The sequence below is a fragment of the Psittacula echo genome, assembly GCF_963264785.1.
Source record: "Psittacula echo genome assembly, chromosome: 6".
Classification (NCBI taxonomy): domain Eukaryota; kingdom Metazoa; phylum Chordata; class Aves; order Psittaciformes; family Psittacidae; genus Psittacula; species Psittacula echo.
In genome coordinates this window covers 23,801,172-23,814,361 of record NC_137743.1, presented here as the reverse complement: position 1 = coordinate 23,814,361, position 13,190 = coordinate 23,801,172, and the positions used below count along the sequence as shown (strand labels likewise).

Genomic DNA, 13,190 nt, shown 5'->3' with positions numbered 1-13,190 from the left:
GAGCACAGGAACACTTAGAAGCATCCTAAGTCATTTTACATCAATGGGCATCAATCCTTTCTGATCTTACCACATTGGTTTGAATCATTTTAGTGCTTCTGTGATTATTTCCAGTAATGAAAAAAGATCAGAGGAAAGATTCTCTCCTTCCAACCCCAGTTTCCCCAAAGCACGTGTCTGATTTTAGAGCCATGCACGCTAAGGGGAGGGTGAAAAGGATGCGCATTCCACAGCACAGAAAACAGGCTGAAAGGCACTTGTCCCCACAATGCACCACTGAAAAGCCACCCTAAAAGCAGCAGATAAACCAAAAGGAGCAGATGGCTTCTCCTCATTTACCTGCTCCTTGCCTGACATCAGCATCAGTGTTTCAGATCCACAGCAAGTGTGGGAGGCAGGTGAGGATGCCCCGGTAATGACACACTCCCATGGAACAGCCAGCCCAGCTTGCATCCCCAGCAACAACCAGCAGCCAGGTAAGTGGCAAGAGGATGACAAAACATGGTGCCACCTCCCCATCCAGCCATACCAGGCATGCCCCCAGCTCTGCTCACCCTCCAGACAAGGTGCAAGGACACAAAGGAGGGCTATGGGAGAGCCAGTGGCCATTACACGTCTCCAGGCAAGTCCAGCAGTGTCCCCATCCAGCCTAGCCCACTTCACACTGGGGCTGCTGGTGTCAGCTCCCCACCACTCGTTTGTCAAAGAAGGGAGCACTTGCACAGCTCCTTACCTTAGCCATGAAGTGCTGCTGAAATGTCTCCTCCTGGAAGGGTTCCGTCTGCAGGCGATCTGCAAGGGAAAGCAGGGATCAGCTTGGACAGATCTTGCCAGACCTCTGACCCTGGCTCTCCCTTTCCCTGCCTGTGAGGCAAGCGGACTGTCGGGAACAGCTTCAGCACACTCACCCTGAGCCAGCAGAAGAGCTTGTTGTGCTCTGCACCTTGTTCAAAACACTGATTTTCCCCCACCACTGCTAGGATGTTGTCTGGAGAAGCACCTGGCCAGCTCTGCTTAGCAGCACTGGTCCAAAGCTTCCTCCCAGCATCCCACCCTTCCCAGACAAGAGAGGCCATCTGCCTACCAGCATCGGTCCCTGGGCCCAAACCAGGTTGTTCTGGCTGCCCCAAGCCCTGTAAGGCCAGCACGCATCAGAAGAGAGGGGAGAGCAGCCAGCTGATGCAACTCTAGTGCAGCTGCAGGGAAGATCCAGGTTCCTGTGGTGGGGTGCCTGCCAATGGACAGGGTCTGGACCACATCACCTTCCTGGCCATGATATGCAAGTCAGGGCTGATCCCTGTGAGATCCCCATCAGTCCCCACATTTGCGGGGGGTAAAATTCCCATGGAAGGGCAGGCATCACCTCTGGCAGCTGACAGAGCGCAGCACTAGCAAGGAATGAGCCGAGAAACAGCTCCTAGCCAACCTGCATGGGCAGAGGATAACCTCCCCAGTGCGGCTCCCCAGAGAAGGTCCTGACCCATGTCCTACCCCAGAAGGCTTCTTCCCACCTATCCCCGCTGGTGGCGAGGTGAGCTGGGCGCTGGAGGGGGGCCACACACATGGCTGCGGTTCCCATGGCGGGGAGAGCCGGGAGCCCCTGGTTGCTCTCCAAGCACTTGGGAGCTACCGTGCTTGGGAAGGGAGCCCAACACCGCTGCAGGGCCGGCCTCCGCTGGCACCCCTGCCGACTCCTGGGGAACAGCCAGGTGAAGTGGAGAGCCCCTTGGCGACTCCCCAGCTCCTCCAGCTTCCGGTCAAGGGCCTTTCCCCCCCAGCTCTCCCCAGGGGCTGCTCCCCAGCCTCCTGGCTACCATCTTGTTGCCAGCATGGCTGAACATGAAACAAGCCTGGCTGGGTAACAGCCAGAGAGAGCAGAGCATGCCAGCCCTGTGCTAAGGAGGAAACTCACTCCCTACTTGCTCCTCTCTAGGTCCTAGGCATCCCTTCTCACCTCTGCTGAGAGTGGCCCCGCTCTCCCTGTAGTCTTCGATCTCAGCATCCTTCTGAAGCAGCAGGGAGGCCAGCTTTTGCACCTGGGACTGCAGCGCCAGGCTCATCTGAATCAAGGGCCTGATGAGGTGGCAGGACACCTAGGATGGAGGAAGGACACTTTAGGAAAGCTCCAGGGGAGCAGGGCAGGCAGGAAGGCCATAGCAAGAGCTGCACCCCAGCTCACACAGAGCTCCCCAAGATACCCCATGTCTCACTCAAATCCAGTGAGAAGTGGTCAAAAAACATGAGCTGGGAGAAGGGAGGCCACATGCTACAGGAGACATCCCTCCATCCCAGCCCCATCCTTTCACAGCTGAGGACTGCAGCAGGTGAAAGATTGGGTGGGATATCCTGAGTGGGACAGTGCGCAAAGATAGGCAATGCTCCACCTGCCATTTGGGGTGCAGCAGGAAGTACAGACCTTGCCATGTGCCCCAGGGATGAGCTGCAGAAGTGACAACGATCATGCACCCAAGCACTCAGAGGGGACCAGTGGCTGCAGAGCTGGGACAAGGCAAGCAGCATTTTGCCAGGAGGACTTTGTGCCGGCCTGGAGCCACTGGCCAGCTGCTGAGCCGATCTTTGCAAGGTAGAGTTGTTCCTCATTCCCACATCCACACCAGCCACGCTCAGCATCCAATGGATTCCCATTTCTTGGGTGCCTTGCAGGCATCTTTCATATTTCCAAGCAAAAGGAGAGGAGCAGCTACCAACGGAGCGCTTGGGCTTTGCACCTTTTCCACTCAGCCTCCATGCTTCTTGCCCAGGGAGGGACAGCAAGTCAAGCCAAGCCAGGACCTCGGGTTTATTTGCTCCCCAGTTCAATCTTGAAAGTGAGGACAAACACCCCTATGGCGGGTGGGGAGCCCAGCTCTTCTCCCCGTGATGCTCAAGCACAGCATTCCGGGGGAGAAGGGACGGGACCGGCATCAGGACCCGTTGGGAGGGGGTGTCAGGGATGGAAGGCGCTGCCTCCCGCCGGCAGCGGAGCCGCAGGGCCGGCCGCGGGGCCGTTCCTACCACTGGAGGCTCCCGCTGAGCGGTTAGCGGGTACCGGGCGCCCTCTTGTGCGCGCAGGGCCGCAGAGCGGGGGACCAGGAGGGACCCGAGCGGAGGGCGGCGGCCCGGGCAGCCCCGTCCCGCCTGCCAGGGGTCCGTCGCGGGTCACAAACGCAGCTTGTGACAGGGCTGCAGGGGGCTGCTCCCCGAAAATCAATGTTGGGCAGCCCCCGTGGTAAGAGCAGCCTCTTAAAAGCCGGGAAGACGCCGCTTTCATTCCCGCAGTTGTGATGGAGCACCTGCGGATCCTTTGGGGGTACCCCCTGCTCTATGCCCCACTTCCGAGGTGCACCAAAGGAGAACAGCATCACTCTGCTGTGCAGGGTGCTGGCAGGGTCTCATCCCAAACTGGACAACTCCCTGCTGCCGGGGTACCAGCACCTGCTGGGCCATCCCTGCCTCACTGCAAGGTACCAACCAAGGTGCCAAAGCCTCAGTCTGAAGAAATGGGGCAGTGAGCCATGGGAAGGACATGGAGCTGTTGGAGCAAGTCCAGAGGGCCACGAGGATGATAACAAGGCTTGAGCACCTCTCATAGGAAGACAGGCTGAGAAAGTTGGGGCTGTTCTGCCTGGAGAAGAGGGCCTCCAAGGATGCTGGAGAGCGACTCTCCATTAGGGACTGTAGTGATAGGACAAAGGGCAATGGGTTTAAACTTAAATAGAAGAGATTTAGGTCAGACATAAGGAAGGAATTCTTTACTGTAAGAGTGGTGAGGCACTGGAAGGAGGGGTGCCAAAGGAAGTGGTAAATACTCCATCCCTGGCAGTGTCCAAGGCCAGGTTGGACAGAGCCTTGGGTGACATAGTTTAGTGTGAGGTGTCCCTGCTCAGGGCAGGGGGGGTGGAACTGGATGATTTTAAGGTCCTTTCCCAAACCATTCTGTGATTCTGTGTGAGGGGCAGCAGGCAGAGCCAGGCACTCTAGAGCCACCAGCACAGCCCAAGACCACCCAAAAGCCTCCATGCATTAGGAGACAACCCTTAATTTTGGCCATTCCCCTCCCCAAACTTTCTGCAGCTTCGCTCACCATCTCCACAGGAGCAGGGCAGCAGTGGAAGTCCCAGTAGAAGGGCAGTCCTGAGAGCTCACTCTTCACGTGCAGGCTGAGCCCACCGGCAGTGCGGTGGCAGGATAAGGAGGTGGTGGCATCCGGCTGCCCTGCCAGCAAGGGGCCTATCACTTTGCACAAGTGGTGCAGGAAGGAAGACACCTGGACTGTCAGCCGCTTGTTCAGCTCCTGGGGAAAGGCAAGTTTAGAGGTACAGCATTGCCCTGGGAGCTCGGCACTGGGAAACAAGCAGCAGAAACTCCAGCACAGAAGGAGACAAACTACTTCTGCATGTCCCAGTGCTGCAAAAGTCATCCCTGGGCCTCAGCTTCCAGCCCTGTGACAGAATACTCCCCAGGCAAGGTGTGAAGGCTCCCCTGCCCTGCCAGCCCAGGAAGGCCCAGGTGGTGGGCAGGGTGCAGCGGTCTCCACTAGTGCATCTGCCCTGCATGCCACCACGAGTGTCCCAGGCTGGCTGAGAGTCGTCACAGCTCAGCTAACCTGACAGTGCTGGGAGATGGCTGCCCCTGCATGCCCACCCCTCCTGCCAGCAGCTGCTCAGCACAGCGCTTTGTGGGCAGAGGGACATGGCAAACAGGGGTGACCTAGGCACGGGGGGACACAGGTTGGGGTGAGGGATGAGGCATGGCCCCGTGTGTTTTGGGGGCCATGCTAAGAGGACATCCCATGTGGGTCTGTGCCTCCTCTGAATGTGAGCAGGAGTCTCCCCATCCCTGGCAGGAAGGCAGCCTTTTTTCAAGCTCTTCCTTTAGCACTGATCCTGGGGAAACCAGCTGTTCATCCAGCCCACAAATGGAATGAGTATGCCAGCCTCAGCATGCAGCCCCAGCGAACATCTAGTTGCTCTGGGCATCTTAAAGAGCCTGGCCCACTCTCCCAGGAGAAGGGTGCTCAGCCATCCAGGGTAGCAGTGCTTGGGCAGAGCTGCCCAGGGACTTCCCAGGCCAGGTGTCTGCACCCGAGCCCTGTCAGATCCAACTGTCTTTGTGTCACCAAGCAATCTGTGCTGGGATGTCAGCTGCTACAAGGAGAAAAGGAGGTCCCTGGACTTTCCAGACACTCACCTTGGACCTTTGTCCCACAGCCTTGGCATCTGCACTCTCGTACCAGACGCTGCTGAGGTCAGAGATGAGGAGGATGTAGCCAGTATCCCTGAAGCACACTTTGGCAATAAAAGTGGACTCGCCAAGGCAAACAGAAGCCCAGGGCTGTGTCAGGAGGCTGCTCTCCAGCTCCTTGGAGCCCTCCATCTGCAAAAGAGCAATCATGTCTCTGCCTCACCCAAACCCAGGAAGAACCCAGGCCTTGAGGTGGCTTCACATGGACCCTTGGCCCCTGCCCACCCATTCATGATGCCAAGCCCCACTTTGCAGCCCAGAGGTGAGGGTGCTCAGCTAGCTCCAGTCACACACATCCCTGCACATGCACGCAGCTCTGCTGGGGCAGGCATTTTGGGGAGCTCTGTGCAGGGTAGTTTCTACCCCAGCTCACAATAAGCATCCCAAACACACCAGCTGACACACGGCAATGTACTTGCTGGCTCCCCGGCATTTTCCAGTGCTTGCTACCATTAATATGGCAAGACCTCTACATCCAAATTAACATTTAAGCTGCCTTGCTTGCACTGAGACGGGCAAGGAGATGCTGCAGCCTCCCTCTTGCTTGGACATCCCATCCCCGTGCTCCACGTGAGCCACGGGCAGTCCCCTGCCTGCATCAGAGCCGGCAGTGCTGGCAGCAGCGCAAGCTGTCCGCGAGCCCTGCCGCTTCCCGCTCCTCCCTGTGACGAGCTCTGTGCCTGCTCAAACACTCGGGCACCCAATGATCCCAGCGTGCCCGCAGCACTGGTGCGCCGCGGAGTTACCCGAGGGCAAGAGGAGCAGGTGGGACAAAGGCTGTCTGCGTGAGGGGCTTGCAGAGGCGAGCAGCGCCGGGCCGGAGGCGAGGGCGGGACTACAGCTCCCAGGATGCTGCTCTCTTCCGCGGGGCGCGCTGGGATGTGCACGCTATGGGTCACCGGCATGGCAATGGCCATCGTTTCCTCAGAGACCTGGAAGCAACTGCTCTTGCTCCCTCGGCTGCTGACAAGGACGGGGACCTGAGCTGGCACGGCTTGGGCATCCCCAGTTATCACAGCAGGTGCCATGTCCAAGATGCTGCGCAAAGCGCTGGGGACTGAAACGCCTCACGATTTTGTTTTGTGCTTGCTGCTGTTGCGAAACATCCTGGTACAAGGTCCCAGCGGGGGACAGCCGGGAGGGGCAGCAGCAGCCAGGGGTCTGGTCCCTTGGCCCCGGGTTTATTCCTCAAGCAGCCACAGGGTGCCCGCGCAGGCACGGCACAGGGCATGCACCCACGCCGCAGCTCTCCCAGGCTTCTGCTGGGACTTCGCTGCACGCGAGCGAGCCTCACATAGCTGGGGCTGCAGGTGCCTCTGCCTCCATGCCCAGGGACTGGGTCTGGAACACCGCAGAGCAGCGCTATGACAGCCTGGAAGAGGCCGTGGACACGGCGCACGCCCAGCCCCGCCAGGCTGAGCATAGTCCCATCCTTGCCCCGGGCACTGACACCCCCCAGCACCCATGCCCTGACTGTGAACCCCCACCTGCACCCCATGCACTGAGGCCACCCACCTTGCACCCACGAACTGCCCCCCCGCACCCATGTACAGCCCCCGCGCTCCCCATTTGCACGCTATTAACGCCCTGCCCTCAAACCTCTCCCTACCGTGCAGGCTGCAGTCGCTCTCGGGGCGGGACCGGGGGAGGGTCATCCCGGAACATTTGCATCCCGAAGGGTTGTCGGGGTATGTGGGAGCAGGCAGGGGCTTTGGCGTGCAGAACCCAGGCAGGGTGCAGGATGGATGGGATTGCCTGGCCAGGTCAGGGTGCAGGACGGTTTGGGGTACAGGATCCAAGCAGGGTGCTGGACCGAGTCATGCTTTGGGCACGGAGTGCAGGGCCATATGGGTGCATGGCTCAGGTAGGATGCTGTCATGGATAAGCTTCACCATCCCCCCAGCCCAAGTTTGTCCTTCCTCTGAGCTTGCACCCAGGGCCAGCTTGCATCACCCAAAGGCTGCAAAACCCCAGCCGTTCCTGCCCCACTGCTGTGCGTTTGCAGGCTGGTCCAGACTGGTGGTGGCAGCACGGGGAGTACCCGTGGACTCTGATCTGCAGTAAAGGCTGCAGCAGCGAGCAGGGCTGGTGCAGGCTCTGCTGTAGTCGGTGTAATCAGCCAGCGGCAGAAAACAACCCAGGCACCAAACTTAATCACGGGGGTCAAAGGCAACATTTCAATGTTGTTGTTTCTTCCCTAGAGAAATCCAGTGCTGGCAGTTAAATGGTGAGTGCTGCTGGGACCAACGTGCTGCAGGTAAAAAGGAATTTACTGCTTTGGAGAGCTGAACTGAGCTGCATCCCCAGCCTGGGGCATGCTGGTGTATCAGGGCATTAGTATATGCCTAGTGCCATGGGCATCAAGGGGCCATGGGCACAGCTGGGACACAGCAGGGAGGAGATGGAGAGCCAGCCCTTCCTGATCATGGTGCCAGAGGTGAGCAGAGTCCTTTGGGGATGGTCAAAGCACTGAGCCCTTGAGCCCTTCCCCAGCCATGTCCACAGGCTGATGGCACCCACATCCCCAGCTGCAGTGGCACCAGATGGCTGTGGCCTCTGTGGTTGCAGTCCTCAGGCTACCAGGGGAAGGAGGGCTGGCATCTCCCAGGCAAATCCTGGCTAGAAAGGAAATCCCTGAAAAGAGCAAAGTTGATTGAAGGTTTTTATACCTCACTCCCAAGCAAGGAAATGGGGTTTGTGCTGGGAGTGTCAAAGCACAAGTCCCTTCAGTCCCTGTGGGCTTCAGAAACTAGGAGCAAAGTGGCTCACAAGCTGTCTTTGGGGCACAACGCTGGTCCACCATGACGTGTCCGCACTCTGCAGAGTCAGGCCACGGTGTCCATGCATCCATAACTGTCTCACTTGTCCTCCTGGGTGGCTGTGGCTCCCCTGAGCCAGGTTTGGGGAGTAGGTGCATCCCTTCCTCAGGGGCAGTAGCCCCCTCCTCAGTGGCATGGCCGCCCTTCTCCTCATCCTCCTTCTCCTCCTCTTCCTCACTCCTCGGGCAAAGGAAGCAGCAGGGAAAGGCTTTGCAGGAGGAAGGCAGCAGCCTGCTCAGCCCAGGGGGTAGCCCATATGCCTGGCTGGATTTGCCTCTGTCTCCATGGGCATGGCGGTCGCCTACCCTGGCTCTCCATGGCCCCAGCTCAAAAAGCAGCCCTCGCTCTTCCACGGTTCCTGCAAGCACAGAAGTGAGCAGTGTGATGGGAGCCCCTTCCTCCAGTTGCACTGTCCCAGCCTACACCAGCGCCAGGACCCACAGCAGGGCTTCCTGCAGGCAGTCCTATGGCCAGATACAGCCCTCAGAGCAGGGGCTCACACAGAGTACCTAGAGCAGCCACTCACCTGAGACTGTGTTCTCCAGGAGAAACGACAAAGAGCCAGTTAAGACCACAGGTGCCATGAGCAGGGAAAGGAAGAGGAGGTCCAGGGGAACCCAGCCTGCAGAGATGGTGCCAGAATCACCCAGGACATCCCAGTCCAAGAGGGAAAGGACCAGGAGCTGCCATGGCAGATCCAGGAGTTGGAGAGGGAGCTGCCTGCTGCCATGAGCTGACCCAGCTTCCCGGGACATTGGAAAAGTGTGGTCACCCTGCCACAGGGCCTGAGGCTTTGCCTGCCTTGGGGAATGTCCCTGCTACCTGTGGTCAGGTGAGCCAGAGCTGTGCCAAACCACCGCGGCACCAGAAGCGCCATGAACATGGCAAAGCCAACGATGAAGATGTTCCTCCCTGAGTTGATGTCCGCATACTGGAAGTAGGAGATCCCTGTGCCCACGGCTACGGCATAAGTGATGCAGAGTACCCCTCCTGCGAGGGACAGGAGTCAGGTAGTGCCAGGCAAGCTGCAGGCACCAAAGTGCAGGGGAATGGCAGAGTACCCACCGTGAACAGCCAGTGGGATGCAGGTGAGGAGCCTCACCAGCCTTGGGGACATGCCCAGCACCACACACGCCAGCGCACTTACTTGAACTGAGAGGCGAGAGCCAGTCTGGTAGAAAGGACAGGAAAGTGAGGACAGGGAGCGCCGCTCCCCACTCTGTCGTGTCGTGTTCCCCCCCATCCTGCCATACAGACCTGCCTTTCCCAGCGATGATCTAGTGACAGCTTGGGTGCTGCAGGTCACCCACCCCTCTTGCTCCATTGCCTCTCCATCCCTTGCTGACCCTCCTCCCAACCCCAGCCATACCTGGGTGAGGCCGGCAGCGCAGGCGTTGGCGATACTGGCAGCAGTGCCCCCCGGGGCACCCAGCAGCCCTGCCAAGAGGCTGCCCAGCCCCTCCGTGCAGAGCCCCCGGTTGCATGCGTCAGGGGGCAGCTGGGGGGCTCTCAGCAGCCTCCCGCACAGCACGTAGCAGCCCACCGAGTTCATGCTGCAGCCCATGGCCATGGCGATGCCCACTGCCAGCGCCCGGGAAGTGAGCAGCGGCCACCCCCATTCGCCTGCAGCAGGAGAAAGGATGGGTGATAGAGGCCCTGGCTGAAGGCTGATGGCTGCATGCAGCCTTGCTGGCCCCCACCTGCATAGGGGATGTGGACCCAAGGGGCATGAAAGGTGGTGTTGGCCCAGGACAGCTGGGCCATGGCCAGGTCCAGAGATTCCCAGGGGATATGGAGATGGCTGAGGGTAGCGCAGAGGATGCAGACACCAGCAAATGGGAGTAGTACCTGCAAGGCAGCAAGAGGACACTCAGCAGAGCACCCTCCTCCCCTGCCTGCCCTGACCAGCACCCCATCCATCTGCTGTGCCCCAGACAGCAGGTCCTTGTCCTGTCACCTCTCCCAAAGAGCCATGCTACATCTCCCCTTACCCCTGAAGGGAGCATCCCAGGCTCTGCTGCTCCTATACCCTTGAGCAGAGCTCCTCTATGCTCCCCCAGCAGCACCCACACCCTAGGAGCTACACCAGGACTCCTCACCCCTGCTTCTGCTCCATCTAACCCCTACCTAATGCCACACTGAAGAACTAGGCTTAGAGAGAAAACTAGGTGAAGCAGAGGGAGCGAGGTCGTACAAGTTTTGGTACCGAGAATGTGCGCAGAGTGGGCACAGATGGCTCCATGGAGCCCCTCCAAGCCTGGGGCCAGGCACAGAAGGGCAGGCGGCAAGACCCCAGGTGCTGGGAGAAGGTGACAGTAAGAAGCATGAGCCTAGGAGAGGGAGAACAGGTCACCATGCAGCATCATGGTGATGGGGTCCCAAACACGTGCTGTGCACCATGAGGATGCCCCATTCCCATCTCTGTGATGAAGGGAAGCTCACGTACAGCAGAGCTACCACCCAGTTAGTGGAGCAGAAGAAAGCAGCCTCCTTGTACGCAGACAGCCCGATGATGGAAAGGCTAGGAGCCAGGACCATGGGCCCACAGTGTTGGGCTGCCCACCCGCACACACCAGACACTCCCAGCACCAGCTGAACCAGCCCAGAGACCAGCACAGCTCCAGAGACCTGTGGGAGGAAATGATGGGATCCATGCGACAGGATGCATGGAGAGCAGACCAACGCTTTCCCCTGGACACACTCCCACTACCCCAGTAGTGTCACTTGCTCCCTGTGCTCTGCTCACCCCAGGCCCGAAGGAACACATGCACCCACATACAGCATGAGGCCCACTGCCTTTGCACATCCCCTTGTATCCCCACTATTCATGACAATCCCCAGGAGGGCTGGGAAAGGGGCTGGGGGTGCAGGGATGCAGGTAACACCTGGGGCACTGGTGGAGCAGGACAGGGACTTCCAGCCCAGTGCAGGAGCACCCACCTCTTGCAGCGGGGCAGCCCAACTCTCTGCAACAGTGCAATGTGGTGCCCGGCATGCACTGGCCCCAGCTGTGCCTGGAAGGGAGTTTTGCATGATGTGATGCACATGGACATTGGGCTCCTGGAGCCAGGTCCAAGAGCACACAGCATGGGGGCTGCTGGTCAGCATCCCCATCCCTATAAGCCCTGACCCTAGGGTGGCAACCAGATGCACTCATGCGTGAGTAGGGTGCTGTGTACCATCACCAGAGGAGCCAGCAGGCAGGGCCCTTTGCTACTTCTCATCCCCACCCCATGTGCTGGGCACATGCCCTGGCACCAGCATGGCCTGGGTCCTGTGGGAAGAAGGCTCCAGGGCTGTGCTCACCGTTCCTATCTATGCTGGCACCAAGAGACAGGTGGGAGCTCAGCACCATGGCAGGGACCAGGTACTCGAAGGATGGGATATGAACCAGTGGCAGCCTGGGGAAGGGGACAGCAAGGGCACATTAGAGAGGAAAGAGGGGACATGGCTATTTCCAAAGCCCTGCCTGCCATAGGAGTGAGGGATAGGAAGGGTAGGAGATGAGAACCTCAAAGTGGCAGGATGTCATGCCATATCCCAAATGTGCCCTTAGCACAGCCCAAGCAGAGGTCAGGGGCTTTGCCAAAGCACACACCAAGCCCCTGCGAACCATGGGCAGCACAGGCACAGGATGGTCAGGAGGAGCTGTGTGTGGTGCTGGAGCACAGCAGCAAAGAGCTGGAGGAAAAGCACAGCAGTTTTCCTAGAGGGATGTGTGACAGGAGGATGCAGTGATGGCAGGAAGAGGGACATCTGTGCAGAGATGGAGGACAAGGGGTTGTCCTGGTGCCCCTTCCCACCTCCAGCAAAGCCTGTCTTTCCACAGCCTAGTAGGGGGGCAGAGACATGCCCTGCCATGGCATCACCCTCCTCTCAGCAACAGCTCCAACTGCTTTGCCCCCTTTCTCACCGGCTCCCCAGGGTGGTCTGCAGCACTGTGGAGATACCGCAGGCGAAGAGGCTGCGTGCCAGCAGCTCACTGGTGGCCTGGCTGTGGAGTGGCTCCTCAGGCAGGGTGGGCAGCAGGAGGAGGTGGAAGATGCAGAGCAAGGAGGCCTGCACAGCCAGGTGCTGTGCAGAGAAGAGAGGGGGTGGTCACAACTTGCTGCAGCCCCCAGAGCTGCAGCCTCCATTCTTGTCCCCCCGGGTGGATGCACACTCACCGACACCCCCTGCCAGCATCCACCACTGTCCTCTGCACACCCTGGCCAGAGCCCCACACACTCTTTGCCTGGCAGGATGCAACTCCTGCCCTGCCTCCTGCAGGGACCTCAGCCCTCTCCCCATTGCCCCATCTCTGGCTGCTCACCACAGTCCTCCCTTACCTGAAGGGCTAAGCAACAGCTCAGCATCCAAGAGCACATCTTCTGCAGGAAGCAGAATGCGAGCACAGGGCTCCTGGCACCAGACACTCTGCAATGGCCCCCATTCATGCTCCTGCCTCCCCAACTCTGTTCCTGGCTTGCAGTGCAGAAGGGGTGGGCAGGGTCCCAACCCCCACGGGATCCTCACAAGCCTCACGGGACTGAACTTCCACCTTCTACAGGAACTGCCTCAGGGTTAGCCATTAACTTGAGTTGGTGAGTAACCTGCCCTTGCGGCTAGGAATGCAAGTGTTACCCTGGGTTGTCACCACAAGAGCCAGGACATCAGGGCATCAACTGCCCACAGCCTAGGTCCCATCCCTGCCTTTTGTGCTGCACAGAGCAGGGACTGACTGGGCCACAGAACAACCACCTCTTCCTTCACGTGCTTGAAGCATCCCTACCAGGAGCATCTTCCAGCTCTAGGATGCTCTGACTATGCTTGTTCCTCCCCAACACAGTACCCCCTGCCCTCCTGGTCTAGCCCTTCCCCACCATCAGACACAGCAGAGCCTATTAAAAGCTCCCCAAGTCCTGCCATTTCCCTCTGTAGGCACGATGCCTTTCCCAGGAGGGTCTCTGATGCTGATCTACCATGTTCCCCTTACTCCTAGGAGGAGGTCCCTGAATATTGATGCTGGACAAGTCTGCCAGGGACAAGCGCTGCCTGCTTGGCTGGGAGGGCTCCCAAGGGAGCACAGGCAGGACACTCATGTTTTTGTCACAGGGCAGCAGTGGCTCTGCCAGCAACCACAACAGT

General features: G+C 59.2%; 2 protein-coding genes across 2 annotated transcripts in view; both read right to left on the bottom strand.

The window, feature by feature from the left end:
* NHEJ1 (non-homologous end joining factor 1) overlaps positions 1 to 5,376 on the bottom strand; it is a gene marked incomplete at both ends in the record, with an annotated part of 42,909 nt that extends 37,533 nt beyond the window's left edge. The window contains 4 exons of the mRNA XM_080620556.1: positions 734 to 792; positions 1,955 to 2,093; positions 4,085 to 4,294; positions 5,191 to 5,376. Coding sequence (XP_080476682.1) covers positions 734 to 792; positions 1,955 to 2,093; positions 4,085 to 4,294; positions 5,191 to 5,376 — 594 coding nt within the window. The remainder of the gene's footprint in view (positions 1 to 733; positions 793 to 1,954; positions 2,094 to 4,084; positions 4,295 to 5,190) is intronic.
* A 2,617-nt stretch (positions 5,377 to 7,993) lies between these two features.
* Positions 7,994 to 12,499, bottom strand: SLC23A3 (solute carrier family 23 member 3; the record flags this gene model as incomplete). The annotated part of the gene is made up of 12 exons (XM_080621975.1): positions 7,994 to 8,421; positions 8,590 to 8,685; positions 8,886 to 9,053; positions 9,129 to 9,234; positions 9,433 to 9,686; positions 9,764 to 9,911; positions 10,270 to 10,393; positions 10,510 to 10,691; positions 11,004 to 11,077; positions 11,370 to 11,464; positions 11,977 to 12,137; positions 12,392 to 12,499. The coding sequence occupies 12 exons, from the start codon at positions 12,497 to 12,499 to the stop codon at positions 7,994 to 7,996; spliced, it is 1,944 nt and encodes a 647-aa protein (XP_080478101.1).
* Between the last annotated feature and the right edge of the window lie 691 nt (positions 12,500 to 13,190).